This window comes from Epithele typhae (assembly GCF_022376455.1).
Source record: "Epithele typhae strain CBS 203.58 chromosome Unknown BXZ73scaffold_41, whole genome shotgun sequence".
Taxonomy (NCBI): Eukaryota; Fungi; Basidiomycota; class Agaricomycetes; order Polyporales; family Epitheliaceae; genus Epithele; species Epithele typhae.
The window spans coordinates 196,234-221,720 of NW_025954232.1; the positions used below are offsets into that span (position 1 = coordinate 196,234).

General features: G+C 60.0%; 8 protein-coding genes and 1 non-coding gene across 9 annotated transcripts; 5 read left to right on the top strand and 4 right to left on the bottom strand.

The window, feature by feature from the left end:
- Positions 1 to 67: 67 nt before the first annotated feature.
- On the bottom strand, positions 68 to 2,360 carry BXZ73DRAFT_103493 (uncharacterized protein; the record flags this gene model as incomplete). Its single annotated transcript, XM_048015596.1, has 6 exons — positions 68 to 646; positions 700 to 946; positions 1,184 to 1,347; positions 1,675 to 1,744; positions 1,811 to 1,896; positions 1,956 to 2,360. 6 exons carry the CDS (start codon positions 2,358 to 2,360, stop codon positions 68 to 70), a joined length of 1,551 nt encoding a protein of 516 aa, XP_047875704.1.
- Positions 2,361 to 3,226: 866 nt separating this feature from the next.
- On the top strand, positions 3,227 to 4,378 carry BXZ73DRAFT_79213 (NAD(P)-binding protein; the record flags this gene model as incomplete). The annotated part of the gene is made up of 7 exons (XM_048023039.1): positions 3,227 to 3,271; positions 3,329 to 3,349; positions 3,413 to 3,547; positions 3,597 to 3,697; positions 3,757 to 3,991; positions 4,013 to 4,121; positions 4,191 to 4,378. 7 exons carry the CDS (start codon positions 3,227 to 3,229, stop codon positions 4,376 to 4,378), a joined length of 834 nt encoding a protein of 277 aa, XP_047875705.1.
- An 889-nt stretch (positions 4,379 to 5,267) lies between these two features.
- BXZ73DRAFT_103496 (uncharacterized protein) lies at positions 5,268 to 5,892 on the bottom strand (the record flags this gene model as incomplete). The annotated part of the gene is made up of 6 exons (XM_048015597.1): positions 5,268 to 5,293; positions 5,369 to 5,399; positions 5,504 to 5,514; positions 5,579 to 5,618; positions 5,683 to 5,777; positions 5,835 to 5,892. The coding sequence occupies 6 exons, from the start codon at positions 5,890 to 5,892 to the stop codon at positions 5,268 to 5,270; spliced, it is 261 nt and encodes an 86-aa protein (XP_047875706.1).
- Positions 5,893 to 6,104: 212 nt separating this feature from the next.
- On the top strand, positions 6,105 to 6,200 carry BXZ73DRAFT_t147. The gene has a single exon. It is a non-coding gene; the product is annotated as a tRNA-Leu (tRNA).
- Positions 6,201 to 6,537: 337 nt separating this feature from the next.
- Positions 6,538 to 6,983, bottom strand: BXZ73DRAFT_2512 (uncharacterized protein; the record flags this gene model as incomplete). Its single annotated transcript, XM_048017707.1, has 3 exons — positions 6,538 to 6,578; positions 6,637 to 6,729; positions 6,803 to 6,983. Coding segments are annotated over 3 exons (315 nt in total), but the record flags the coding sequence as incomplete, so codon positions are not given.
- Positions 6,984 to 8,162: 1,179 nt separating this feature from the next.
- BXZ73DRAFT_79216 (uncharacterized protein) lies at positions 8,163 to 13,198 on the bottom strand (the record flags this gene model as incomplete). The annotated part of the gene is made up of 7 exons (XM_048023040.1): positions 8,163 to 8,440; positions 8,495 to 9,818; positions 9,875 to 10,893; positions 10,943 to 11,000; positions 11,051 to 12,160; positions 12,208 to 12,443; positions 12,496 to 13,198. 7 exons carry the CDS (start codon positions 13,196 to 13,198, stop codon positions 8,163 to 8,165), a joined length of 4,728 nt encoding a protein of 1,575 aa, XP_047875708.1.
- Positions 13,199 to 14,448: 1,250 nt separating this feature from the next.
- Positions 14,449 to 16,762, top strand: BXZ73DRAFT_50454 (thiamine pyrophosphate enzyme, N-terminal TPP binding domain-containing protein; the record flags this gene model as incomplete). Its single annotated transcript, XM_048020438.1, has 7 exons — positions 14,449 to 14,700; positions 14,911 to 15,040; positions 15,092 to 15,194; positions 15,249 to 15,391; positions 15,444 to 16,306; positions 16,401 to 16,439; positions 16,511 to 16,762. The coding sequence occupies 7 exons, from the start codon at positions 14,449 to 14,451 to the stop codon at positions 16,760 to 16,762; spliced, it is 1,782 nt and encodes a 593-aa protein (XP_047875709.1).
- Positions 16,763 to 17,343: 581 nt separating this feature from the next.
- On the top strand, positions 17,344 to 19,510 carry BXZ73DRAFT_91239 (FAD/NAD(P)-binding domain-containing protein; the record flags this gene model as incomplete). The annotated part of the gene is made up of 10 exons (XM_048025907.1): positions 17,344 to 17,394; positions 17,450 to 17,572; positions 17,682 to 17,995; positions 18,033 to 18,146; positions 18,192 to 18,275; positions 18,339 to 18,627; positions 18,678 to 18,781; positions 18,838 to 18,842; positions 18,895 to 19,031; positions 19,085 to 19,510. 10 exons carry the CDS (start codon positions 17,344 to 17,346, stop codon positions 19,508 to 19,510), a joined length of 1,647 nt encoding a protein of 548 aa, XP_047875710.1.
- Positions 19,511 to 21,559: 2,049 nt separating this feature from the next.
- BXZ73DRAFT_103502 (Sodium/hydrogen exchanger family-domain-containing protein) lies at positions 21,560 to 24,617 on the top strand (the record flags this gene model as incomplete). The annotated part of the gene is made up of 10 exons (XM_048015599.1): positions 21,560 to 21,574; positions 21,626 to 21,682; positions 21,733 to 21,765; positions 21,819 to 21,867; positions 21,928 to 22,124; positions 22,179 to 22,305; positions 22,356 to 22,469; positions 22,535 to 23,023; positions 23,082 to 23,596; positions 23,718 to 24,617. 10 exons carry the CDS (start codon positions 21,560 to 21,562, stop codon positions 24,615 to 24,617), a joined length of 2,496 nt encoding a protein of 831 aa, XP_047875711.1.
- Between the last annotated feature and the right edge of the window lie 870 nt (positions 24,618 to 25,487).

Genomic DNA, 25,487 nt, shown 5'->3' on the forward strand with positions numbered 1-25,487 from the left:
CCAACCAACGTGAGCAAAGCATCCATCTCCAGGCCAAGCACATCGACGGTCCGCTCACCTTCCACCCTCACACAAGCTCGAAGTACTCCGGGAGCCGCTTCCACAACGCCTGCCGCATGTCCGGCACCCACCCCTCCAGCGCCCCCGCGCACCTCCGACACAGCCCCTGCGGGCACGCCCTCCGCACCTGCGCCGGCGCGCGCTCCCACTCGAGGCACTCCTTCAGCGCGCGCAGCGGGTCGCGCCCACGCGCGCCCGCCGCCTCGCCCTGCCGCCGCCACGCGTCCTCGAAGAGCGCCCGGAGGAACTCGAAGCACGGGTGCGCGCGCGCGTCCTCGAACTCCCGCGCGCCGCCCGCGGGCGCGACGCCGGGCCACGCCCACCACGGCCGGCACGCCGCGCTGAGCGCGCCGCCGATGCCCTCGGGGAGAGCACGCCGCGTTGGAAGTCGTCGAGGCGCGCGCAGCCGCGCATGTACCGCAGCAGCGTGTCGCGCCCGAGGAGGGGCCAGCGCGCGAGGCGCACGAGCGGCGGCAGGGGCAGGGGTGAGGTTGAGCGATGTGGCGACTCCGCGCCGCCGCCCGAGGCCGTGGACGCGCGGCGGTGATGTCGCAGGCCAGTCGTCGTCCGCGCGGATGCGCGCGAGCTGGTAGAATGCGGCAGGGAGCAGCTCGGGCATCCGAACTCCTGTGCGAAGACGATTGCGGCCGCGGGTTCGGGGACGCAATCAGCGAGGTGCTGAGACCCAACGGGCCGCGCCGCAGGGTCTGTTGCGATGGCGTCGGCGATGGCGAGCGCCTCGGCCTCTTGCTGGTCCCATTCGTGCAGAGAGAGCGGCCAGTCGTCCGACACTTGGCGGATGAGGCGCGTACGCAGAGAATCGATGAGGTATTTGTGGGCGAGGCGGATGGCACCGCTCATCAGAAGAGGAGTTGTCGGATCGAGCCTGCGAAATGTGAGCTTCCTGTATGGACGTTGCAGCAGGCGTCAGTCGTGTGCTGATTGAGATTGGGCAGTACGTACGAAGGGTTGTATAAGTAAGTGAGAACACGGCCAAGGTCTTCAGCGCTATCGCCAGGCATGTGCACCAGAGGTATGCCGTTGTCATATCGTTGCCAGATATTGCATCATTGAACATGTTGTCGAAAACGGCAGAGTTGTGTCGAAGCATGAACTTATGCACTCGTAGTAGTTGATATCGACATTGACCTTGAGTGGTGACTGACGATCTTGCGAGCAGCAGTATGTCGCCGTCAGAGAAATCGAGTTGAGGATGTCGCTCGATATTGTGTCCTTGCCGAGAGCAAACGCAAAGTCGTACATCACCGTGCTGTGGGCTTGATGGTTCTACGAGGGCGTCAGGAGTGTCAGGATAGGTGCAGCGCAAGACATACATATAGTCGAAGGTGATGACCCAAATCAGGCTGCCAGTGCCATGCAGATAGCGGGGAACGGAGGTAATCTCTCTCCTCCACCGTCGATCGCGATCGGCCATTATCGCATGCGGCGGGAATATGCTTTGTTCGTTCGTCCATTGCTGATCCGTATTATAGAACAAATTCACCTGCTTAACGAGAACAGCAGTGTAAACCGGAAATTAGAAGGTGAAGAAGCCCATACACAGTGCTCCGTAAAAGCGAATATGTGAGGAGATGTCCACGAATCCTGGCGCACACGCCCGACCCGGCGCTGGAGGCGCATGTAGCAGCTAAGGTACGGCACAAAGTCGAACTCCTCCTCGTCACTGTTCGCCGCTTGTAGTCGAGCAGCTCGCTAACCACTTGAGGGTGTCCGCGTCGTCCGACGCCACTCTGCCTTGAACCCGTGCCGAAACGTGGCGGGGAGCATCTCGAAGCACTCGAAGGTGTTTCGCTGCTCGTCCGTCCCGATGTCCGTCTCGCAGGCGGAGCGGCATGCACCGCGGGCCGAGGATGTCGCCGGGTGGCCCGTGTAACAGTCGCAGTACGCTCGCGCCAGAGCAGGAAATGATGGTAGTCGGCCGGTTTTCCAACCGTCCTTGATGCTGGTGGTCCAGAGCTGGTAGAACGCCGCGGGAGGGTCTCAGGGCAGCCGAACTCGAGCATGAAACGGATTGCGGACGCAGGCACGGGGACGTACTGGCGGATCGGCGTCGGACACGACCGCGCACGCCGCATGACCCCCAGCTCAGCCTCCTGCCGGCCCCAACCCTCGAGCGTGGTCGACCAGTCGTCGACAACCTCGCGGATGAGAAGGCTACAAAGAGACTCGATCATGTACTTGCTCGCGATGGTGGGGAATCCGGGTCCCAGCGTCGGAAATTGATGACGCTGTAATAACGAACGGCCAAATGCAATGACGCAGTCGGAGAGGTCGCGCATATACTCTGAGCCATTCGCCAACCTCTTCGCCGACACCCCTCCAACCCAGTCCCACGACCAAGTTCCGGCGATTGTGATGCTCGACGAAGGCCCCGACTGAACTTCTTTAGTTCCTCTTCAGTCCTTTTCTGAGTGAAGGCGTAAGACGTGCTTATGGACTTGAGAGGCTTGTCAATTTGGAGATGAACGACCGATGCCTGGAATGAGGGTCGAATGCCGGCTGTTGTTCAGCCATGGAAGCAGCGAACACATAGCAGGGGTATATGCGTAGAGAGGGAAAGACAAGTTGCTGTATGTTACACCAGAGTCGCGTGACTTGCTGATGGGAAAGACGGAATTTGCCGGGCGCTGCGGAAGAGGCTCAGGCACCATTCAAGAGACGCTTCAACTTCCCCCAACGTTCAAGACAACATCAACAACGGGCTCGTCGATCTCGACTCTAACTGGGTTTCTCAACTCCACAGATCAGCATCCGCCAGCCACTGCCAATGCATACATAGACAGATACGCGAACATACTATTACATATATCACTCACCGCATATGACCAGATGAGTCAGGCTGTCAGCCTCAATTGCTTCCTGCGCTGCAGCCTACGAGTGCCTTGAGAAGTTTTGCTCCGGGGATCGTCATTCACCGATAATTCGCAGATTCGTAAGGCTTATCAATCACGGACGTCTGGTCAAGTGCATCAATGAAGGCAACCAGCAAGATCCTTCTGCAAGGCCACCCTTCGCGGGTGAGCAGCTCAGGAGGCTCTGGCAGACGTACATAAGGGCAAGTGCATTCAGCCCTGTGGCCATTATCTCGTCCTCATATCTCTTTCCTTCAAGCTCCTAAAAGCAGCGTTTTGAACACACCGTGACCATGGTTTCCTACACAATTGTCGTCGGCGCGTCCCGTGGTATTGGCGTGAGCTCTTTTCTACCTACCTAGTCTATCCGATGTTGAGGGCAACTTCAACTCTAGATCGAGTGGGTCCGCCAGCTGGTGTGTTGAAGCCTGTGCACGCACACATGACAAGCATTAATCGGATGTTGCTTTCCCTGGTAGAGCGAAGACAAGAACAACGAGGTCTTCGCCATCGTTCGTACCCCCACCAATACCACGAGGCTCAACGAACTGGCGGCTTCACGCTCCAACATCTATGTCGTCAAGGGCGACTTCGTCGATGCCGAATCGCTTGCGGTGCGTTCTCTCTCTCTCGTAGAGGTTCCCATCCCCTTCTTTCACCCAGGCCGCTGCCGTGGAGGTTGGCAAGATCACCGGGGGCAAGCTCGAAGTGCTCATCAACAACGGTGCGAGCACCATCGGCTCGTTCCGCGAAATCACCAGCTTGTACGCCTTCCTGGTCTCCCTTCGAGGCCCCGCACCTTACCTACTAAGGCCCTTCTCAGCCCCAGCTCGAAGACGACGTCATCGAAAGCGTGTGTGCCCATCCATCTCCACACTCGAGGTGGCCCACTGACCCTTTTCCGACGCGACCAGATCCGCATCAACGCGCTCGGCCCCGCGCACGCCGCGAACGCCTTCCTCCCGCTCCTCCGCGCCGGCGAGCGCAAGATGATCGTGAACCTCTCGACCGGCGCCGGCGACCTCGACATGGTCCTCGCCTCGAACTACTCGTTCTCGGTGCCCTAGTCGACCTCCAAGGCCGCGCTCAACATGTTCAACGTCCTCTTCGCGGGCGCGCTCCGGGAAGAGGGCTTCACCGTGCTTGCGATCTCCCCCGGGTTCGTCGACACGGGGGATAAGGCACCGCGTGAGTGTCCGCTCATCGTTTCCCGTTCTGTGCGAGAGTGTGTGAAGCTGACTGGAAAGCCGCACACAGCAACCCCGGAGCAACTGCCATTCATCGCGAAGATGGTCGAGGAGTTCAAGCGGGTGTCTCCGCAGTGGGACGGGAAGCCGATCTCGCCCGAGACGTCCGTCAAGATGATGCGCGAGGTGCTCGCGAAGACGGGCCCGCCGGACACGGGCGCATTCGTCTCGCACTTCGGCGACAAGCGGTGGCTGTAGGAGTGGGACCAAGAGTGTAAGGGTATGGAAGTTATGAAGCGGACCGTGCTAGACTCACAGATAATCAAACAAAGTTTCATTGCGCTGTTGCTGGGCGCCTGAGTGATCACCTGAGGTGCTCGGGCCGTCTCTAAGCTTGCGTCGAACCGAGGTGAGCTCGGGCCGTCTCTCCACTCTCGAGCTGATTCTAATGCCCCCACTGCGTCACAACCGCGGACGATGTAGTTGGACTTCACGGCGTCCCCGACAGCGAATGTACATACGTACGAAGCCCCTGTTCTTCCTGGCGCAAGCCGTTCAACTCCGACGCAGCAGCCGTAAGTAGGTGGCAGCGCACATCTCTGCATACCGGATCTTTTCTCGGCTGATCTTCCGTCGGCGGTGTCCTAGGTGGGTGAGCTTCTGCACTTGACAACCATACGCCCCAGGCATACCGGCACTCTTGGCACCAGGCACGCAAGAGCTTCTTTGCCCGAGGTAGACAACTAACCTACAACGTGCCGAGTTCGATGCGGACGCAGTTATACAGCACCCGCGAGATGGGTCGGTACGTCAATTTCGCGCCTCACACTACGCTCGTTCTATTCTTACACCATCCAGGCCTCCGAGTCTCCGACGATGACTGCGCATACACCCGCCGCCCAAACTACAACGCCGGCGGACAGGGAACGTGTGCAACACGCTCCCCACACGAGGACAGCACGACTCGGCATCCCAACGGCACACAAAGCACAGCCGTCGGAGTTCTAGATTCGCATGCAAATGTATCAAGCTTTCCGAGCCAGCAACACTGGTACAAACAACAACCTCCGCGGATAAATCGCACCCCACTCCCATTCATGTCGTAATGTCAAGCGGCGAGCAACGTGCCTCCACCCTCGGCAGCCGCTCAGCAGCACATCTCGCACGGGCAGCCTGTGGAGCAGGCGCAATGGGGTTAGCACGCGGGGAACGTGGCGTGCCAACGCGCGGGGTGAGAGACAGACGCACAGATGATGTCGGCGCAGCACTCGCAGCAGTCCTGTATGGGCGCGTGTGCGTGAGCACGATAACACTTCCACTATGCCCCCTCGGCGCGCCGTCTCCGGCCGCCGCGCACGAGGGCCGCCATCGCACGAGGCTCACCTTGCAGCACTCTGTAGGACGAAAAGCGCAGTCAGGGACACTGCGGGCGAAGAGGGCGGACGGTGGGGCACGCACCGAAACAGAGGAAACACTCGATCAGGCCGAGGAAGCAGTCCTGCGCGCGAGAACAGTGATGAGAGTCGGGAAGGGGGGAGTTCGCTGGAGGGCGCAGTGCTCACCCTGCCGGCACCTCCACCGCGGAGGCGGGCTGCGAGCCCACGCTTGCGTTGGCACTCCTGCGCCTGCTCCTGACGTGCGGGCGGGTTCATCACGCCTGTGGCGCATGTGGTCTCAGTATGCTTGAGCGCGTACAGGAAGTACACCGACGTACTCATCTGGACAGCCTGGGGCTGAGTGGTGGCGGTCATCGGGGGCTTGGGGGCGTCCATAGTAGAGCGGGGGGCTGGAAGAGGTCTGAAGAGTGGGAGACTGCGGGGGAGGGGGAAATGAGGCCATGGGTGGGCAGGGAGATATTTATATGTAGTCAACGAACAGCGTCAGACAGTCCCAGACGCGTGAGGTCATAACAGCCTCCCCGCTAAGAATAGATTGGGCCGCACTCTAATACTGGGTATATACAATAACCGGGATATACTTGCATGGCAATATGGCCGAGCGGTCTAAGGCGCCAGAATCAGGTTCTCTGGGATTTGGTATCTGGTCCGAAAGGGCGTGGGTTCGAATCCCACTGTTGTCATTTTTTTTTGAAACACACTCACAATATGAGTATGATCAAAGGGCCTTTCAAGAGCGACGGTGCTTGTGTGGTGATAAAATTGCTTCATAGGAGGTCGACGACACATTGGTGTCTGGTTTCCAGAGCCCTTTGACGAGTCACATTACTACTGTTCCTAGCTGTTCTTTAAGTTCGATGATCCCCTTCCATCACACCGTACGAGCATTGCGCGCAATACTGAAGTTCAAACTGAGACTGTTTCATTCCTCGCAAACAAGAAGAGTCCGTATCCAAGGCTAACAGTCCATGCTCGAGAGCGCCAGTGGTAACGCAAGCCGTATCACGCGTCAGCAGCCACGATGCTGAACTTGCCCGACACGTTTCCCGAATCACCAATGACTGCAACAGCAAACCGTGAGCAAACCAGGCATGCAGCAGGAACCGGGAAAAAACTCACGGACGACGACGTAGTCGTCGCGCGCCTCGACCGAGGGCACGGTCACCTTGGCTTTGCCCGAGATGAGTAAGAAACCCTCCGCGAGCGGGTGCACTGCAATGTTCGTCAGTCAGCTATCCACGATCATGCGAGCGAACCCGGCGCGTGCGTAGGAAGCGGTACGCACTGAGATCGAGGTGCTCGTTCGTGCTCCCCTCCTCGACGTGGCCGAGCACGAGCGTGCCGGGCGCGAACCACGCCTCGGGGGGCACGTCCGCCGTGTCCCACACGACGGTCTGCACCGAGCCGACCGCCCACTGCGCGCCCGCGGCGGGCGCGCTGATGTGCGGGGCGACGACGTTCTCCTCGTTGAAGTCCGAGGCGTCGAAGGTGCCGCTCGGGCTGGGCGCGGGCGCCGCGAACGCGACGGCGGAGACGGCGGCGAGCGTGGCGAAGACCTTAGCGAAGAGCATCTTGCTAGACGTGAGAATGTGGGGGGTAAATGGGTTGGGGTGGCGGAACGAGCGTGTTCGTGAAACGAGTGTGGGGGCGGAGCGTTAGAGCTGGCGGGGGGCAGAGACGGAGCCGGGAGCGAGCTGAGAGCCGGGGAGGTCAATGAGGAGAAGGAGGAGACTGTCGTCGCTCCGACTTATAACCAACCAGGCGTCGACCCTGCGGACTTGGACGCGCCGCCGAGGCCTGAAACTGCTAATCACGCTTGCGCCGTCTGTGGAGCTTCTGGCGTCGGCGCATGCCAGTCACACACTCTCGATCTTCGTTTGCGAGCGGCTCACTCACGCGATCCGCCAAGCGCGAAGCGGGTGACCGCATGAGACGCGAGCACGGGCTACGCGAAGCACGCTAGCGTCTGTGGTCGTGAAAGTGCATTTGGCGGCATGGAGGGGAGATCCCTACCACTGACGTGAACATTGGCGACTAGTAGTGAGTGTCAGAGACACGAATAGAGAGCTTAGAGAGCTTACTGAACGTTAATTCGGTGTAGGGTGGCCACTGGAGGATGTAGCTCGCGTAAATGAGCCGCGTAGTTCTTACGGGGTGTGGCGGTGCACGAGCGAAGATGCAGTGATGCGAAACCTTCGAACGCTCCATACCATGACCCGCCAGAACGGGTTACACCCTCGTTGCCATGCAGCTTGAACATTCTTGCGGTAGAGCCGGGATTAGACACGGAACCCGGAGATATCATGAGATGACGTGCGAACTCACTTCGGAGGTCGAATCGGGATGAAGTGTCTGCCGAGCTTGGACGCAGAGGGCAATCCCAGGTATCTCGCATACAGTCAAGGGGAATGCAAAGCAAGTACATTGTACCGAGCCACATGGTCGCTAATGTACACCTGTGTCAATTATCGTGGGCTTGCGAGACCAGAAAACATATCGACAGCGAGAACACGTAACACATGAGGTTACCATGCACTGAACGAGAGAGCCTAGTGGTAAGTACAGCGAGTGAGCATAGTCATAGAACACGAGAGGGCACGGATTCGTCACGGAGAAACAGCTCGACATGAAACAAGACTCGACGTTCACAGCCGGCCGCCGCCAAACAACAGCGCCTTTGGGGTGGACACCTGTCCTCCCAGACGCGCAATCTTCCGGGAGATGCGCTCGCTTGTCGGGCTCTCAACCAGGTCCGAGTCGTCGCTTGGCGGGTCGTGGGTGAAGAGGCAGGTTTGTTGCTGTATGCGGCGGACTGCAGGCGACACCAGACGGTGTGGGGTGACCTGTCCCAGATGAGGATCATCATCGGAGGCCAACAGGTCACTGCTCTGGCGATGCGGGGTCGCCATCATGATAGAGTCGTCTATAAAAGGGGCATAAGCATACACTTCAACCACGGCGAAAAGATTAGACATACCACTACCGAACAGAGGCTCGTCAATGGACTTGTTAGAGGGAGAGGACAGCAAATGCCGGGCTTCCTCGCGGAGGTCCTGCACGCGATTCGTTCTCCGTTTCTTAGGTGTAGTTAGCCTCTGGAAGTCGACCGGTCCGCCAAGGAGCTTCGTCGCGGAGCGCGTCCGTCGGATAGTCGGCTGCAGACTCTCGTCTCCTTTCGTGCTGTCCAACCTGACTGCGGATGTCGATGGCTCGCTCTCAGAGGCCGAAACGGAAGGCAGAGAGCGACTCCGACGCCATTCCTTGAGTACCACGTTGAGGGGAGGGACCTCGACAGCCTCCACGAACACGCCCTTGCGCTTGCGCGATGCTACAGTAGGCGAGTTCATCACGGAGTTGCTGTCGTCGACGTCCGCAAGCAGTTTCGCGACCGCCGCTGAGGAAGTAGCCTTTGTCGACAGCATGGGGATCGACGGATTGCATGCGAGCGTGACTGCATGAACAGGGACGTTGGCAAGGGGGGATGGTGCAAGAGGAGAAGGTTCTAGGCGGCCCTTCTTGAAGGCCTTCACCTCCAAGTCTGCTGCATCCTCGGGCTCGTCGACGCGAACGCGTTTGCCCAAGAGAGACTCTAGAAGGAGAGGCGAGCGAGCAGATAACCGTTCGGCGACAGAGGCAGAGAGGAGAGTTGGCGACACATTCTCCTTGTTCACCTTCGATGTCGGTCGTTTGGGAGTGGTAGGTGTGCGAGGTGGAGAACGGCCAACGGAGAAGCGCAGTGGGGAGGAACCGTCGATGTCCTCGGGGTCGTGAACCTTGATGCCCGACTTGTGAGGACGGGTCGGAGCGAGTGCACGAGGACTCGACGGGGGTGTCGAGAGCGCGCGGGTAGGAGCGTCCCGAGTCCGGGACGCGTCAAAGCCCTGAAGAAGAGTACCAGGTGAGGGAATGACGACGGAGCCTTCGTCTTCGCTCTCGCACGCGTCGATCTCCATGAGCTCTTGAGTGACAGCAGTCTTCTTGACTTCCGCCACGGGACTTGGTGTTTCGCTCAGAAGAGCCGTCATATCCTCGACCTTCGCCTCGTCCTCCTGCTGTTCCAGGCGCGCTTGCGAAACGGCGTCGAGGCATTGCGCAACCAACTCGGGATAGCCCGTGGCGGGCTCTGGCATGGCAGCGTACGCGGCTTGCCAAAACTCCGCGAAGGCGTCCACAGCACCAACGTGTCTGTCCTTCCGGCCCTGGAATGGTGCCGCGAGCACAGGTGCCATCTTCTCGAGGATATCCAGGCAAGGCGGCAACTCCTGCAGGCTGACGAGGACCGTTTGATAGAGAGGAAGGATCTGCGACGAATTAAGTTCAGTCAATAACTCCAGCCTGCAAGTACGAGTGTACATACATCGCTCGAGTACTCTTCTTCCGAGCAGATGTGCAGGTCGTCCGTGACCCAAGTGCTAATGCTTTCTGCAAGAAGCTCGAGGAGCATGAGGCAGAGTTTTTGAGGACACTTGTCGACCAAATGCGTAACGGATCGAATGAGCCACATGCAGATGACCTTGTGCTTCGGCTCCGCCGGGTACGCCGCGTAGAGGGTGTCGTTGGTGAAGTATAAAGTGGTCGCGGGAAGGGAGCACGCATCCATCAACTCCGTGTTGCACAGGAGCTGGTCCGCGATCCGAACGGTGTTGATAGTGGACGGTCCTTGGTTGCCGGTGATTGCGCCTGCGATTTGGTCGACGAGGGAGTTGACGTCTGCGCCTTGGTCCATACCGATACCGAGGGCATGTGGTAGGAACCTGGTCCAAACTTCCAGGTCTTCCGTTCGCAAGTCCCAGCAACTCGTATCGACGAACGGCGCGGCAAGGAGGATAACTGCCGCATCCCAGGTGAAACTGCAAGGGCTACCACCACCGGCCCATTGTTGACAGAAGGCATGCCAGACGTCCGCCCGGATCTCAACACCCCAGTCTGATTTGCGATACGCCTTCCGCAAATTGTTGTTGAAGAACGACTGGATGATAGCAGGTTCTCCGGCGAAAGCGGCGTCCGCGCATATGCAGGACCATTGCTCACGAACTTGGTCCGCGCTCTCCACGTCGCCGAGGAGCGCCTCCTCATGAACGATGAGGTGGCGCAGCATTGACTCCGAGAGTTCCGCGAAGACGTCGGTAGGGAAAACGGCACGGGTGATGGTGAACAAGTCGCGAACAAGGAAGAGTTTGACGGCGTAGTTCTGTCGGTGTCCCGGTAGTAAGTCGACGTCATCTGCGCCATGGGCCTTGACTGGCGATGTGAGCAAGTCCAAGTCCCCATCGTCCTTGCGAGCGATGAAGTCGAGGTCCGGGTCATCGAGAATGTCCACAAGGACGTCGCGCACTTTGACTGCAAGCTTTGCTAGCCCGTGGTGATCACCATCGTCTGACGGCGAGATGAGCGAAGCACATGGTCGTGATAGTGATCAACTTACCAAGAAGCGGAGCCGCGTGGCATTTCAATAGGCTGAACCAAACTTCTCGAATCTCAGACTGTGAAAGGATCAGCAAAGTACTAGCTGCAAGGGATGATATGCACGAACCGGGATGGCTTCGTCCCCCCACACCAATCTAAGCACCCCCAAGCCCCCTCTCCAGATTTGTAGACACTCCTCCCACATCCCCGGTGTCGAAGCTTCTTCCAAAGTGAACGGGCGGATGTCTTCAATCGTCGGGCACTGCTCCAGTAGCGACCTGACGACAGACGACAACGTCCGCCATTCAGCCGTCAAGAGCCCAGGGTTCGCGGAGAAGAAGTCTGAAACAAGCAGCTTGTTGTGATCCCACTCCGTATCCTCGACCTCGGAAGGTTTCGCGGCCGCCCCGCTGAGCAGGTGTCTCACGACGTCCAGCGCATCTTTGGATGCGAAGCCGCCCTTGCGACTCATTGACCGGAGCATGCGGAGAGCCCCGAAAGCCTGGAGGCCTTCAAGTACGTCGTTCCCGAGCAAAGCGCCAACAATGTTGATACCAGCTCCCATGTCGACGACGACGCTGGTGAGAGCCTTGAACGAAGAACGTAGAGAGGCCTGGTGCTCTTTTCGTTCCGCCTCGATGTCGTCCTCCGTGGCGGGCTCCTCCTCGTTCTCCGTGTCCTCGTCGAATGTGATCTTGACGTGGGGAGGGCGGAAGTACGACCATGTCATGGCACGCCACGCCAGACATCCTAGTGCGCGCGCAGAGCTCCTTTGATGACGCATCCCGAGATGGAAGAGGTTGCACATGGTTCGCGTCAGGTCCTTGTGGAGGAATACAGTCGGACCGAGCAGAACCGCCAGATGAGCGATGACACTGAAGGCCCAGACTGGACCTTGAGCAGCGTGTTTTGGTTCCGTAGCCTGAAGTGTAGTACGAAGGGTGCGGACTAGAATGGGGTCTTTGGTGGGGCTGGCATCGATTTTCCGCTGTGTCGGCGTCGTCGCACTGGGATTTCGGTCCTTGACGAGGCGTGAAGTGACGGCAACAGACATGAGGGTATGGGCCTCACTTGGAGGCAGGGAAGCGGCAGCAATAGCAAGGCCGCCGAGAGCATGACAGGCCTGGTTGCGTATGACGAGGGAGGGGGCCATGAGGTTGTCTAAAATGGAGCTGAGGATGGGTGCGAAGGCAGGGACGAAGGTCGCTGGTTGGTAAACTGCGAGATCATGAACGGCCTAGAGAAAATGAGAGCATATAGCCATCTAGTAGAGAGCCAACGTACCTTCAAACCATCGCTCACCGATCCCTTCTTACCCTCTTTGCCGAGCTCTCCGTCGATGCCTCGACGCAATGCATACGCGATTCGGTCCTTCGCCGGTTCCAGAACCTCGGCTGGTAAACGCTGGGTCTGAATCAACCAGATGGCCAGAGCACACGTCTTCCGAGCATTGGGCGTAGGGATGTCCCGCGCAAGAGGTATGGCAACCACTTGCGTCAGAATGAAACCGAGTTCGGACTCTGCAGCGCTTGTGAGAACAACGGCGTTATGGAACAGAATCTGACCACTTACCCTCAAATACGTTGTACACCGCAGGAAGGGTGAACACCAACCCAAGTAGCTTGATCGCCGCCTGGCACACGCCGCAAAAATCTCGCGCACGCTTGACCTGCTCCTCAGACATCCCCCGTTTCTTCTTCTTCGGGCTTTCACATGGGGAGGGTAGGCTCGACGTGGACGGCGCTTCTCGGAGAACAGGCGTCGAGGGAGATTCGGTGATACTTGACGAGCCTGCGAGAGGTTCCGCGAACGCCTGACGAATGTCACGTACCAACGCGCCGACGATTTGCTCCCGGTGTTTTCTGAGGGGTTGGAAGAGCGGCCATGACGCGTCCGCATCTGTGTTTCCCGAGACGCAGTTCCGTAGACGTGCCATGAGACTGGTGTACGCGTTGATGGTATCGCTCAGCGGGACGTCGAGAGCGATGATGGTGGAGACTGGATGTTGAAGATAGTCAAGGTTCGCCAACGGATCCTCGGGTTCGGGCGTCACTTCCTTGACGAAGGCAGGGGATGGGGATGGGAGGTTGATCTTCTTCAAAATCGACCGTGATGGACCAGCCTTGAGCGCACTGGGCCGCGTCGTAAGTCGTGGCGGGCTCGAAGTGATAGGATGGTATTGTGCGGCCTCTCTCCATTGGACGCGTGAAAAGCGGGGAGCCCAGTTCTCCTTCTCGTCCCTGTGGGACGTGCCAGGAGGTGTAGGGAGGCTCATCTTGGACCGTCGTCGGGATGGGCGTGGAGGAAGGGCCAAATGACGCGTGGAGAACGCGATTGGCGACGACGGCGGCGGCGACGACGAAGGGAGTGAAGAGTAAGGCGTGGGGACGGGAGAGCGCGCGCTCATCTCCCCTGGGCGCCAAACGCTTAATGACTTATTTGCTGCTGTTGACGCGTTTTGTTGACGCGTTATGCACGTGACACGCGTCGCGACGCGTTTAATGGGCCGTCGGGCGTCGGCCCGGGCTTCCGTCTTCCGAAGTTGGATCGCTGGCCGGAGTCGGAACGACGAGCTTCGTCTCATCCACCGTCACTCCCGCTGATTCCTGCTCGCTGATATCTGGTACTATTGGCTCGGTTTCGCTCGGGGTTTCTCGAAAGAAGGTCAATCGCTTGCGTTTCATGTGAATGGATGATGTGCCACTAAAGTTCTTACCGCTGCGAACTCTTAAGCGCAGATCCTGTTCGACCGCCAAAGTTGCGTTGCCATGTTTGCTCCAACTTTGGATGAAATGCTGATCCAGATATCTCGTGAACTCGACCTCAAAAGGACGGATGTGAGCACGGTGGTTTGAACTTTGCGAGACATTTGTAGGTACGCTTACACCTTGCAAAACAGCATCCACTGTCTGTGACGATATTAGTAGAGATTCACATTCAAATCCGTAGCGAGCCTACTGAAGCTGAAGGCCCTGAAAAAGGACGTGTATAAGCATGGATGCGAGACGCGACGACGAAAACATACATACTATACAGGCATAGCGAACCACGAACTCTCTTATGCAATCAAGATAAGATCCCCAACGGGACCTGTCACGGTGCAGCTCCGGAATGCGAAATTATAAATGCTTCTCCGATACCTTCGCCATCGCATCGCGCTTGTTACCTTTATCAGATAGGAGTTCAGGACGCCTTCGCAAAGCACGGCGTCTAAGGGAATGCAAAGGCTCCCAGAATATATGTTTGAACGGAAGCCACCGTCATCCAGTTTCTCTCAGTCTCCTCGTATCTCGCTTCTCAAACAAGACGCAAGATCTCGAAGACCCTTCGGCCGACGCCCATCTCGCAGAATATGAACACGCGGAAGAAGCACCCGCGGGCTCCCATGAGAGGACTCGGGACGCCGCACACATGACCTGCTCGGCCCCTTATAACCGGCCCCCTCCCTAGAATCTCCCTACCTCCCAACCTTCTCGGCGCGTTTCCCGAACCCACATCTCCGACGCTCCAGGCCCACCGCGCACGATGTACACCGCGGCCTCAGTCATCTTCAAGACCCTCGCCGAGGCCGGCGTAACGCACGCGTTCGTCAATTGGGGCAATGACCACCCGGCGTTCCTGGAGGAGCTTGAGCGTGAGCGTCAACAAGAGGGTGGCACTCGTCTCGCGATTGTGGCGTGCCCGCACGAGATGGTCGCGCTGAGCGCCGCGCAGGGCTACGCTCAGGTCACCGGCCGTCCGGCCGCGGTGATCGTCCACGTCGATGTTGGCACGCAAGTGAGTCGCGCGTTGGACGTTGGACTTCGAAGGTATCCGTGGACCACTCGCGCTCGCACGGGTACAGCCCCCGCGACTTGTGAGAACCCATTGATGTTGCGAGCGCGCGCGGGCATGGGCTTCTAGCCGAAGAGGGCCGGGAGCTGGATGGCGGCGGGGCGCGACTTGGTATCGAGGGCGCGTCAGGGCTGACTTCATCTACTTCAACAGGGCCTGGCCAGCGCGGTACACAACGTCGACCGCGGCCGCACTCCAGTGTTCATCTTCGCGGGGGCCGCGCCCCAATCGTCGGACGCGCGACTGAAGGGCACCAAGAATGAATGGCCGATGTGGCTGCAAGGTGCCGTGCTATTGCTCACGCTTGGGGACGTTGATGTTCAAACTGCGACAGATGTCCCGGACCAGCCATCGATCGTCCGCCAATACATGCGCTTCACTTCCCAGATCCAGAGCGCGAAGAATGCAGGCCCGATGATCATGCGAGCGCTGCAGATGTCAGCCCTGATGCTTTCTGGCGGTCGTGTCCATTGCTTATGCTGCTCTGACAGTGCGTCAAGTGAGCCGAAAGGCCCGGTCTATCTCTGGGCGCGGCGTGAGACGACCGAAGACGAGGTGGACGGGTCGCAGTTTCAGGAAACTCTGGACGTGAACAAGTGGCCTCCCGCACATTCAGGAGCACTCCCTGACACAGGTGGACTCAATCTGTTTTTCACTTAGGCATTGGTGCTCACGCTTGATGACAGCTCTGTCCACCATCGTAGAAGCTTTGACGACTGCTCAGTTCCCACTCATTATCACCGCCAACAGCGGACGTAACCCCAAGACCGTCCCTCTTCTCTCCGAACTCTCAACGATTCTCGCGATCGGTGTCTACACCTCTTGCCCGACCTCTGTCTGCGTCCCCTGGACACATGAGAACTACATCGGAATGTCCTTTGGAGGCAAGAACGAAATGCTCGACCATGCCGATGTAATCATCCTCCTTGACGTCGACATCCCGTGGATTGACACGCACGGCAACAAGTCCCGCGACGACGCCCGTGTCTTCATCATCGACCCTGACCCACTCAAGACCACGATGGCGTGGTCCCACGTGGACGCCGACCTGCTGTGTCGCGCCGACACCGAAGCCGCGCTCTCCCAACTCGTCCGCGCGGTCGACACCTCCTCCCTCCGTGCCACCACCGCACCCCTGCTATCCGCGCGTCAAGAGCGCCTTCGCGCCCTGCGCGCCAAGTGGACCGACAGCCTCGCCCGCACGCCCTCGTTTGTGGGCGAGACGATGACAGCCGCGCACGTGCTCGGGACGCTGCGCGCGGCCATAGAGGCGCAGACGCCGTCGCGCGGCGAGCGCGTGCTGTGGGTCAACGAGGCGACGAGCAACCTCCCGAACGTGTGGGCGTACCTGCGCCCGGGGCAGCCGGGCGGGATGGTCGGCTCGGGCGCGTCGGGGCTTGGGTACGCGCTGGGCGCGAGCATCGGCGCGGTCATTGGAGGTGCGGTCGCCCAGCGCGGGCTCGACATGGTCGGGTGCATCGTAGGGGATGGCACGTTCCTCTTCGGGGTGCCTGCGACGGCGTACTGGCTCGCGAAGCGGCAAGGCACGGTCAGCCGTATTTGCACGCTCTTACTACTAGGCGCTGCTGACTGAAACCTTTTTCGCTGGGCTTTCGTTGCGTCCCACACCCCCGCGCGCACAGCCCTTCCTCACCATTATTCTCAACAACGGCGGCTGGGCGGTGAGTCCTTCTCTCTGTCTTCATGCGAGCGCGCGCCATACGGACAGTGCTGACGACGATCGGGTGTGCAGTCTCCGAGGCTTTCGATGCTCGGGGTGTATCCCCAGGGCCACGGCAGCAAGGCAACGATGGACGAGCTCTCCGTGGGTTTTGGGCCCGACATGCCGGACTTTGCGCAAGTCGCTGTCGCGGCCGGGGGCGCCTGGGGTAAGCGCATCTCTAAGGCGGACGAACTGCAGGCCACGCTCGAGGAGGCCATCAGGGTTGTGTTGCACGAGAAGCGGTGCGCGGTTGTGGATTGCATCGTTGCGAACGTTGTGTGAGGAGCGGGTGCTAGGTGCTCGTAGCCCGGGTATAGCGATGGAAATGGTGGTCGTGGAACGCACGAAGGGACAGCGGATGGTATCGGGAGAAAGTACTTGTCGCAAATACCACGGCGCCACTCACATGTAGGTTCATATCGAGCCTTGACGGCAAACGAAAGTTTGGCGTGCGCTGCTAGGTAAGCGCCGGACTGGAGAAGGCCCGTCAAATTTTGGTGGCGGGCAGTTTGCAGCATTATCATCTTCTTCAGTCTTCTCCCATATGCATGTTGTTTTTGCGCATTGAAGTGGGGATGTTGCGGCAGCAGATATCACTCAGCGCTCGGGCAGCCCGAGGGAGCGGGTTGATGCGGAAGACGTGCCCAAATTGGCATGCCGCCTTCCAGCAGAAGACGATGGGGACGCGACGGGCTGGCAGCAGATCGCAGGCTGCCGACATCGTCCGTACACAGACCGGTTATGACATCGCGACGCTCTCTGATTCCATCCACCACACGCCCACGACCCTGCTTGTGGCCACTGCCTTCTGACATCTCCGCTGGCACTCACGCCGCGCGGCTTCATCTCTCTCACGTTCCACCATGAAGGTCGCGGTCGTTGGCTCTGGGGTCTCCGGCCTTGGGGCAACTTGGGTAGGTGGCTCCCAGCATGCATCTGCAATCACCATGCTCACGCGCTCATCTCTAGCTCTTGAACGAGTACTCGGAACATGAAGTACACCTATTCGAATCAGACCACAGACCCGGTGGCCATGCCAACACCGTCACTTACTCACCACCAGGAAGGGAGCCAACCGATGTTGACACGTCAGTCGCATTCCAGCCTCATACGCGTCTTGAGACTAACCAGAGACATGCTCCAGAGGCTTCGTACGTCCCCTACGGACCAGCCATTGACGCATATAGCTGACATTTCACAGATCGTGTTCAATCCCAGCACGTATCCCAACTTCATCAACTTCTTGCACATCTTCCCGGACCTCGCGGAGCGAATTTTGCCCACTGAAATGACCTTCTCTGTCTCTCGCAACAGAGGGGAGTTTGAATGGGCTGGAAACAACCTTATGACGGTGTTTTGCCAGCCCTCGCGTCTTCTGGACCCGGAGATGTGGCGCCTAATCTACGACGTTCTGCGCTTCAATGCGTGTACGCAGAATTTACTACGCGACATCAAAGACGAAGGGGACGTGTTGGGTGAGGAGTTGTCTATCGACATGTACCTGAAGCAAAATGGGTACTCGGACTCATTCCGCGACAACTATTGATCGTAGGTACACGCTTGGCGCAGTTATTGCATGTACTCACATGTCATACCAGCCAATGACGGCCGCCGTTTGGAGCACTCCTCCGGATAAATGCGCTCTCGACTTTCCGGCTCGTACCTAGTAAGTTCCCAATCGAGTACCATCGTATGTGCGTTGTTGATGCAGTTTTGTCCAGATCCAATTTATGTACAACCACCATCTCTTGCAGATCACGGGAAAGCCGAAGTGGTTGACACTGCGCGGCGGCAGGTGAGTAATCAGTAGTCTCTCTGGGCTACGTGGCTTGCCCCTTCTGATTCGATCACCTACCAGCCGGACATACGTGAGGAAGATCATTTCGAGACTTCCTCCCTCTCAGCTCCATCTATCGACTCCTATCAAAGCGCTCCGAACCACGCAAACATCGGAGAAGTCGCACCAGGTGGAACTGACCACCGCGTCCGGCGAGACGCAATCATTCGATCATGTTATCCTCGCATGCCATACCGACACGACTGTCGACATCCTCAACGCAGGAGACGGAATGACAGAAGAAGAAGCCAAGATCCTGCAATGCTTCAGATGGAACAGAAACGAGGCTATGCTTCACTGCGACCAGAGAGTATGTCGTCGGCTCCGTTTGCTGGGCGCCGCACTCATGAAGAAAGTCAGCTTATGCCCAGGTCACGGCTCGCGTGGTCGTGCTGGAACTACCTCACTGAGTCAGTGACCGATATGGCGGGGAAGTACTTGCCCAACGTGAACCGCGTGTCTCTGTGAGTCTTATCTGGGATTTCCCTCAATTTCACTTCGCTGACGGAGTCTTGTGCAGCACCTGTATGCGTAACTATCTTTGCCCGACCCGTACATGTAACTAACTCCTCAACAGACTGGATGAATGAACTGCAACATCTGCCAACAAAAGACCACGGTGACGTCCTGGTCACGCTCAACCCGCCCTTCGAGCCCGACCCTGCGCTCACGTTCGGTCGGTACAAGTACGACCACCCCATCCTCAGTGACGAGGTGCGTCTCCCCCTCCCGCGTCCCACCGTCCCCTCTGACCACTTCCTCCCCAGGCCATCCGCGCCCAGTCCGCGCTCCCCACCATCCAAAACACGCGTGGGGTCTCCTACGCCGGCGCCTGGACCAAGTACGGCTTCCACGAGGACGGGTTCTCGTCCGGGCTCCGCGCCGCCGCCTCCCTCTTCCCCGCCACCACCCCGTCCTCCGCGTTCGCCCACCGGGAGACGGTCGCCGCGCCCGGGCTGCCCTTCGCGATCCGTCCTGCGGACCGCATGCCGCCGCGCTACGTCGTGCTCGTCGCGGGCGCGTTCGAGTTCGTGCACGAGAACGCGCTGGCGGGGATGCTCGGCACGCTGTTCTTCGCTGTACTCGCGTGCGTCCGGGTGGTGCTCGGCCAGCTGCCGGGGGTGGACCTTTCTCATCTCGAGCGGAGGGGCGGAGGGGCGGCGGAGTTGGGGACGAAGGGGAAGCGGGATTAGATGCGCCGTGACTTGTGCATGACGACAGGTGGGGCAGCTATGCTGTACTGGACACGGAAGGAAGTTGATGTGTGCGTGTAAGGTTGCAGTGCTTCGACGACCTGCCAGTGTAATGATGATATGCTCTCTCTCTGGAGCTCGTACAACAGTTAGTTAGTACTTCGCGAAGCCACAACGAGCTGAGATGAGGGTAGGTCTGCCACATAGATCGAGAGGTGATTCAATTCATTTCTGACCTCGGCTCTCGCCGACATCCTCAGCCATTCGGAGGTGAATATTCGAATACCTTCTCTGCCAGAATTCTCGCAATTTGACACACTCTCAGATCTCTACTAGCCACAGCCGTTCGAAACGTCAGGACACTTATGAACGATTGCGTCTCATGAATCAACACACTTCTCAACATAGATGTGCAGCTATATTTGACACGATGTTGCCTGTGGGCCTCGCGCCGGCGTCATAAAGTGCAGACACGTGCCGGATGATTGTGGAACGTCCACCTCAAGGGCATGCTGGAGCCTAGCCGGCGCTAGCGTCATCGATGTTTTGATTGCTCGACCTAGCCCACCGAACTGACTGCACGGCTTGCCTTTTCTGCCTTACATACTCTGGAACGCTACTCTTACCTCGGCATGTTGTATCGGGATGTCCCTGCTGTCGTCTGGGACGGGCCGCGGCCACCGCGGAGTTCGAAACCTCTGCATCTGGCCAGTGAAACCCAGGCGCGTGTCCTGCGGGATGCGTCTTTTTCGCCGTTGGCGAGCAGAAAGAGCCTCCGCGACGGATCAGATGTCGGGACGTCCTACACAGATCCAACAGACTTTTAGGAGTGGCCCTCGCCGAACCGAGCGAACGCTGCAATCTGCCCCGAGGCGTTCAGTAGCGTGCGGCCGTCCGGCGCTTCTGCGGCTCCGCGCGGCAGCTCCGCGACGTGCTGGACCTTGTTCGACACACGAGGCGCGACGGACGGCGCGCACATCACACGAGCTTGTTTGCTCCGGTCACCAACAAGGATTAATGACGCCAAAGGACGTGTACGTGTCGGGGCTCTGGCCGCCCGGACCGAACTCTTCGTTACGGCACGAACACGTTCGCGAACACGCGAAGCTGAAGCTCCGTAGCGATAGGCAGGAGGAGAAGGTCATCCGGGACGCGGTGGCCTCCCGTGCACGGCTTTAGCGGCTCGGCAGGGGGGGTCGAGGTCGCGGTCTGTCGCGTAGACATCGTGCGGTAAAACGCACGAGGGTGGCTGCGGAAGCGGCGTCTTCGCACACAGGGCAGGGCCGCCGGCGGGGCCCAATCACCGCGCACGACGGGCAAGAGAGCGAGCGCGGCTGGAGAGGGTCCGCGACGCGTGCTCGTCGTGTGATCGAGGGCGGGGCGGCTGTCATAAGCGTGTTCCCAAGAGACAGGCGGGGCGCTGCTGAGGCCAGGGCTCGGGGCTTGGGGTGGCTTGGGGGTGCGGGGGTACAGTGCTGGAGAAAGCAGGCGGAGGGAAAGGAGATTGAAGACGGTGCGGGCGCAAATGAGCGCTGCGCGGGTGAGCGCATCGGGGAGCCTCGTGGGTCGGACCTGCCTGATTGGTCGGAACCGGCCCTGGTATGCTCGCCGGAGCGCCGGAGCGCGTCCTCCTCTTCCACTGTTAAAGTCGACGGCCGCTTTCCGTTGCCCGCGTTCTGCGTAGTCCCGCACCGCGGCACCCCTGTCAGCAACCCATCCGCGACTGCGCCTGGACCGGAGGACGCGCTGCCCTTTCACCCCCCGCCCGTAGACCGATTCCCCGTCGACGATCGGCTGGCTGGGCGCCGCTCGGCATTGCATTCGCTCATAGAAGCCGAGACGCTTGGCTCCCGTTATCATCTCCACTCTCCCTTGGTCCAGAGCTCGACGTCTTCCCTCACGCCCCCACGCACCACGACCTTTACGACCCAGCCGCCCACCGTGGATTCACTCGCCCTTCTCTCTCGGCACTCCTGTTCTGCTTGCCACCCTCGACGCTGAGCATTCTCTCCGTCCCAAGTCTCTCAAGCGCAACATATTGAATACAACATGCGCTTCCATCCCGTACGTCCGCCCTTCTTTGTCTTTTCTCTCCCGTGCTCATGCGCCCCAAAGTTCGAGGTGTCGACACCCCATGTCGTGTATGCGGCATTGGGTGGGTTTGTCGTCTTGGTGAGCACCCCGTGTCATCGCCGGTAGCACCCTTGGCTCATCTCCTACAGTTCGGCATGTTCTCGCTCTTCATTCGTGAAAAGGTGCGCATTCTCTCTCTGCCCGGCCTGTCCTCTTTGTCCTGAGCGCCTCCCAGCTCTACATCGGCGAAGCCATCTGGGCCTTCCTTTTTGGAGTCGTCATTGGTGCGTACCCAGTCTCGTGTTCATCCGCCAAGCCGTCACAACTCACTCGGCCCTCTCTAGGTCCATACGGCGCCAATATCTTCGACCCAAGAGCCTGGAGCGGCGGCAATGTCGAGGTCTCTAACACCATAACCCTCGAGGTCACTCGCGTCATCCTCGCCATCGGAGTCTTCGCCATTGGGGTCGAGCTGCCGAAAGCATACATGCAGCGGCACTGGAAGAGTCTCTTGTTTCTACTAGGTCCTGTCATGACATGGGTGCGTGCCCACTTTTCAAAGGCATCGAGGACTTTCCGTGACCGCGAGTTGTAGGGGTGGTTTGTTTCAGGAGGCTTGATTTATGCCCTCATCCCTGGCCTCAACTTCCTGTCGTCCTCGTCGTTGCTGCATGCCTCACGCCCACGGACCCTATCCTCGCAGCAGCAGTCGTTGGAGGCAAGTACGCCGACAAACACGTTCCTGCTCACTTGCGGCACTTGCTTGCCGCAGAGAGTGGTTGCAACGACGGGGCCGCGTTCCCGTTTTTGTACATCGCCCTTTACCTCACCATCGACTCTAGTACGCGCCAGGCCATTACTGACTGGTTCCTCATCCTTTGGTTATGTAAGTCTACATGCACATTTGTCGTGTATCACGGTATGCTGAGGCAGATGACATTGCTTCCCCAGACGAAGTTATTGTAGGCTGCACCTTCGGAGCGCTGCTCGGCTTCGGCTTCCGACACCTCATGAAGTTCTGCGAGCGCAAGGACCTCATTGACCGGCAGTCGTACGTCGCGCAATATGTCTCCCTCGCCATGCTCACCATCGGCGCCACCACACTGCTCGGTTCCGACGATCTACTCGCGGCCTTCTGCTGTGGTACGGCATTCGCTTGGGATGGCTTCTTCAACAAGCAGACGGAGGAGTCGGTGTTCTCGTCCGTCATCGATCTGCTCTTCAATGTCGCAGCATTCGTCTTCGTCGGCGCTTGGATGCCGTTCAATGACTTCGCCAACGCCGAACTCACACTCTCCGTGTGGCGCCTGCTAGTTATCGGCATCCTCACCATGATCCTCCGCCGCCTGCCCATTGTTATCGCGCTTTACAGGTGGATCCCGGACATCAAGACCTTTCGTGAAGCCATCTTCAGCGGCCACTTTGGTCCCATGGGAATCGGTAAGCCGCCTCCCCTTTTTCCCCTCCGAAGCGCTGACCCACCCACGCACCCGCGCAGGCGCCATCTTCATCTCCACCCTCGCCGCGCAGGAGCTCCCCGAGGCCGAGAGCCCGCCGCAGGGCCAGCAGCAGATGCTCGCGGCGACCATCCAGCCCATCGTCGCCTTCATGGTCCTCATCTCCATCGCCGTGCACGGGCTCTCGATCCCCTTCTTCACCTTCGGCCGCCGCGTGCACTCCGTCTCCCGCACCTGGTCCCGGCACGACACCGCGGGCACGCTCGGCTCCCGCCGCCGCTCCGTCCTCCCCGAGTGGGCGACGCAGATCACCCACGTGCGCGAGGGCGAGGCCATCGTCATCAACCGCGACCAGGACCAGCAGGAGAGCCTGACGCCGGCGGGCTCGCAGGTCGAGAAGGGCACGAGCTCGTCGCCCGCGGCGTCGGAGGACCTCACGGAGCGCGGCGAGGCGCGCGCGCGCGCGCAGACGCCGCCGGACGGGGAGGAGAAGGTCTTGGAGTGGAACGAAGGCCCGCACCGGGTGATCGAGAGGCGCGCGGGCCCGGGAGCTGAGGTGAGTTCGCCTTCGCGACTCGTGGTGGGCCTTCCGCGGACACGAGACCGCAGTCGCGGCACACGGGGCTCCCGAAGAACGGCGCTGATCGTCGCTTTTTTTCTTTTGCTCGCACGTCCAGGTCGAAGTCGAGGTGCAGCGCAACGTGAACGGCGGGGAGCCCGTCGTCGAGATCACGCGCGTCGCGGAGGACGGCGCGGCGAAGTTCCTCGCCGACGTCCGCGAGCGCCTCCGGCACGCGCCCGCCGACGTCGAACACGCGGTCGAACACGCGGTGGACGCCGCGACGCGCGTCGTGAGCCCCACGCATTCGGCGCGGTCGCCCCCGCCCCCGCCGGGCGACGAGGACGACGAGGGGTGGATGTCGGACCAGAGCGCGAGCGGTGCGCCTCCGCGCGCCAGCCCGAAGGACAGCAGCAGCCGGTCGAAGAGCCCGAAGGGCCACGCGAAGCCCAAGGGCGCGAAGCAGAAGAGCATCGTCGCCGGCCTCGGCACGCGCAAGCCCCGGCGCCGGAGCGTCATCGGCGCGCGGCCGACGTCGCACCACGAGTTGCGGCCGACCACGCACCACGAGCCACCGTCGCGGAAGGGGACGTGGACAGGGACGGGGACGACGACGGGGACGAGCAGCCCGGAGCAGCTGCCGTCGGGCGCACGGACGCCCGCGGAGGACGACGCGCGGGGGCGCAGCGCCGCGACCCGCGACGGGTCGGGCACCGCGACGCCGCGGCACCTCAAGCTCGCGCACCGGCGGATCGACTCGATCCGCTCGCAGGCCCCGAGCCGCGAGATGTCGCCCGCGCGCTCGGTCAGGTTCGCGGACGAGGGGAGCGGCTACGGCGGGGGCGGGAGCGGGACGACGACCCCGAAGCTGGTGTCGCCGATGAGCCCCGCGTCGGGGACGTTCTCCGCGGCGGGGGCGGACCGGGACAGCCCGGGAGAGGGCGGGGACGAGGACTCGCCGCGGGACCGGGTGCGCTTCAGCCTGCCTTCACCGCCGTCGGAGCACAGGCACGCGTGAGGGGGCGTGGGTGGCCAGGTCGCTGTCGAAGTTGTTCGTTGTCTGCCATGGACGATGCGGTGCGTCGCGCCTGTTGCTCTGAGTCGCTTTCCTTGTTACTTGTTCCTTCTTTTCTTGTAGAGTGATACCATCGCCGACGCTGCCGCCAGTCTAAATACCTAGTCTGGTGGGCGGGGCGTCGCGCGTGTAGTGTATTGTTTAGCTGCCTCCGTCCGTACAGCTTGGTTTACGCCCCTCATGATTGACGACGCCTCACGCCGTGTGCCCGCATGTCTGCATCCCTCCCCCCGTACTACCACCTCACGTACAGACCCGCGTCCGGTTCGCTGCGTCTGCCTCGAAAACCACCTCCCGTCTCGCCACCTGTAGCATCGTCATCTGCCTGCCTCGTCGAGCCCCGTCCCGGCCTTTACATGGATCCCCAACCCCCGAGCCCCCAGTCCGTACCACTAATCAGATTAGACGTCCGCCCAGTGTATCGCACATTGCAATCTAGAGCCTTCTGTAGTTTTCTCGGCGCACAAGAGCCTGCTGTCAATGTCTCCCGTCGTCCCCTGCCCAGCCTTGCGTCATCCGCGCAGGCCAAGTCGCGCCCAAGAGCTTCCCAAGAGCCTCCAAGCCTATGTCCGTCGGATCTGGGACAGCGCAGCTTCGCCGAGTCCTTATCAAGCTTCGAGGTTGCGGACAGACTGGGGAGCCTTTTGATCAGCTTCGAGGCAGCTGGGCGGAGGTCCCTGCTCACAGAGACTGCGGTGAGTATCGGGACGGAAAACACCATTACAGCCGTTATCAGAACGATAGGCCTGTCGAAAAAAATTCACACACATAGCAATTCGGGCGGAGCTCGAACGACCCGGCAAAAGCACTACC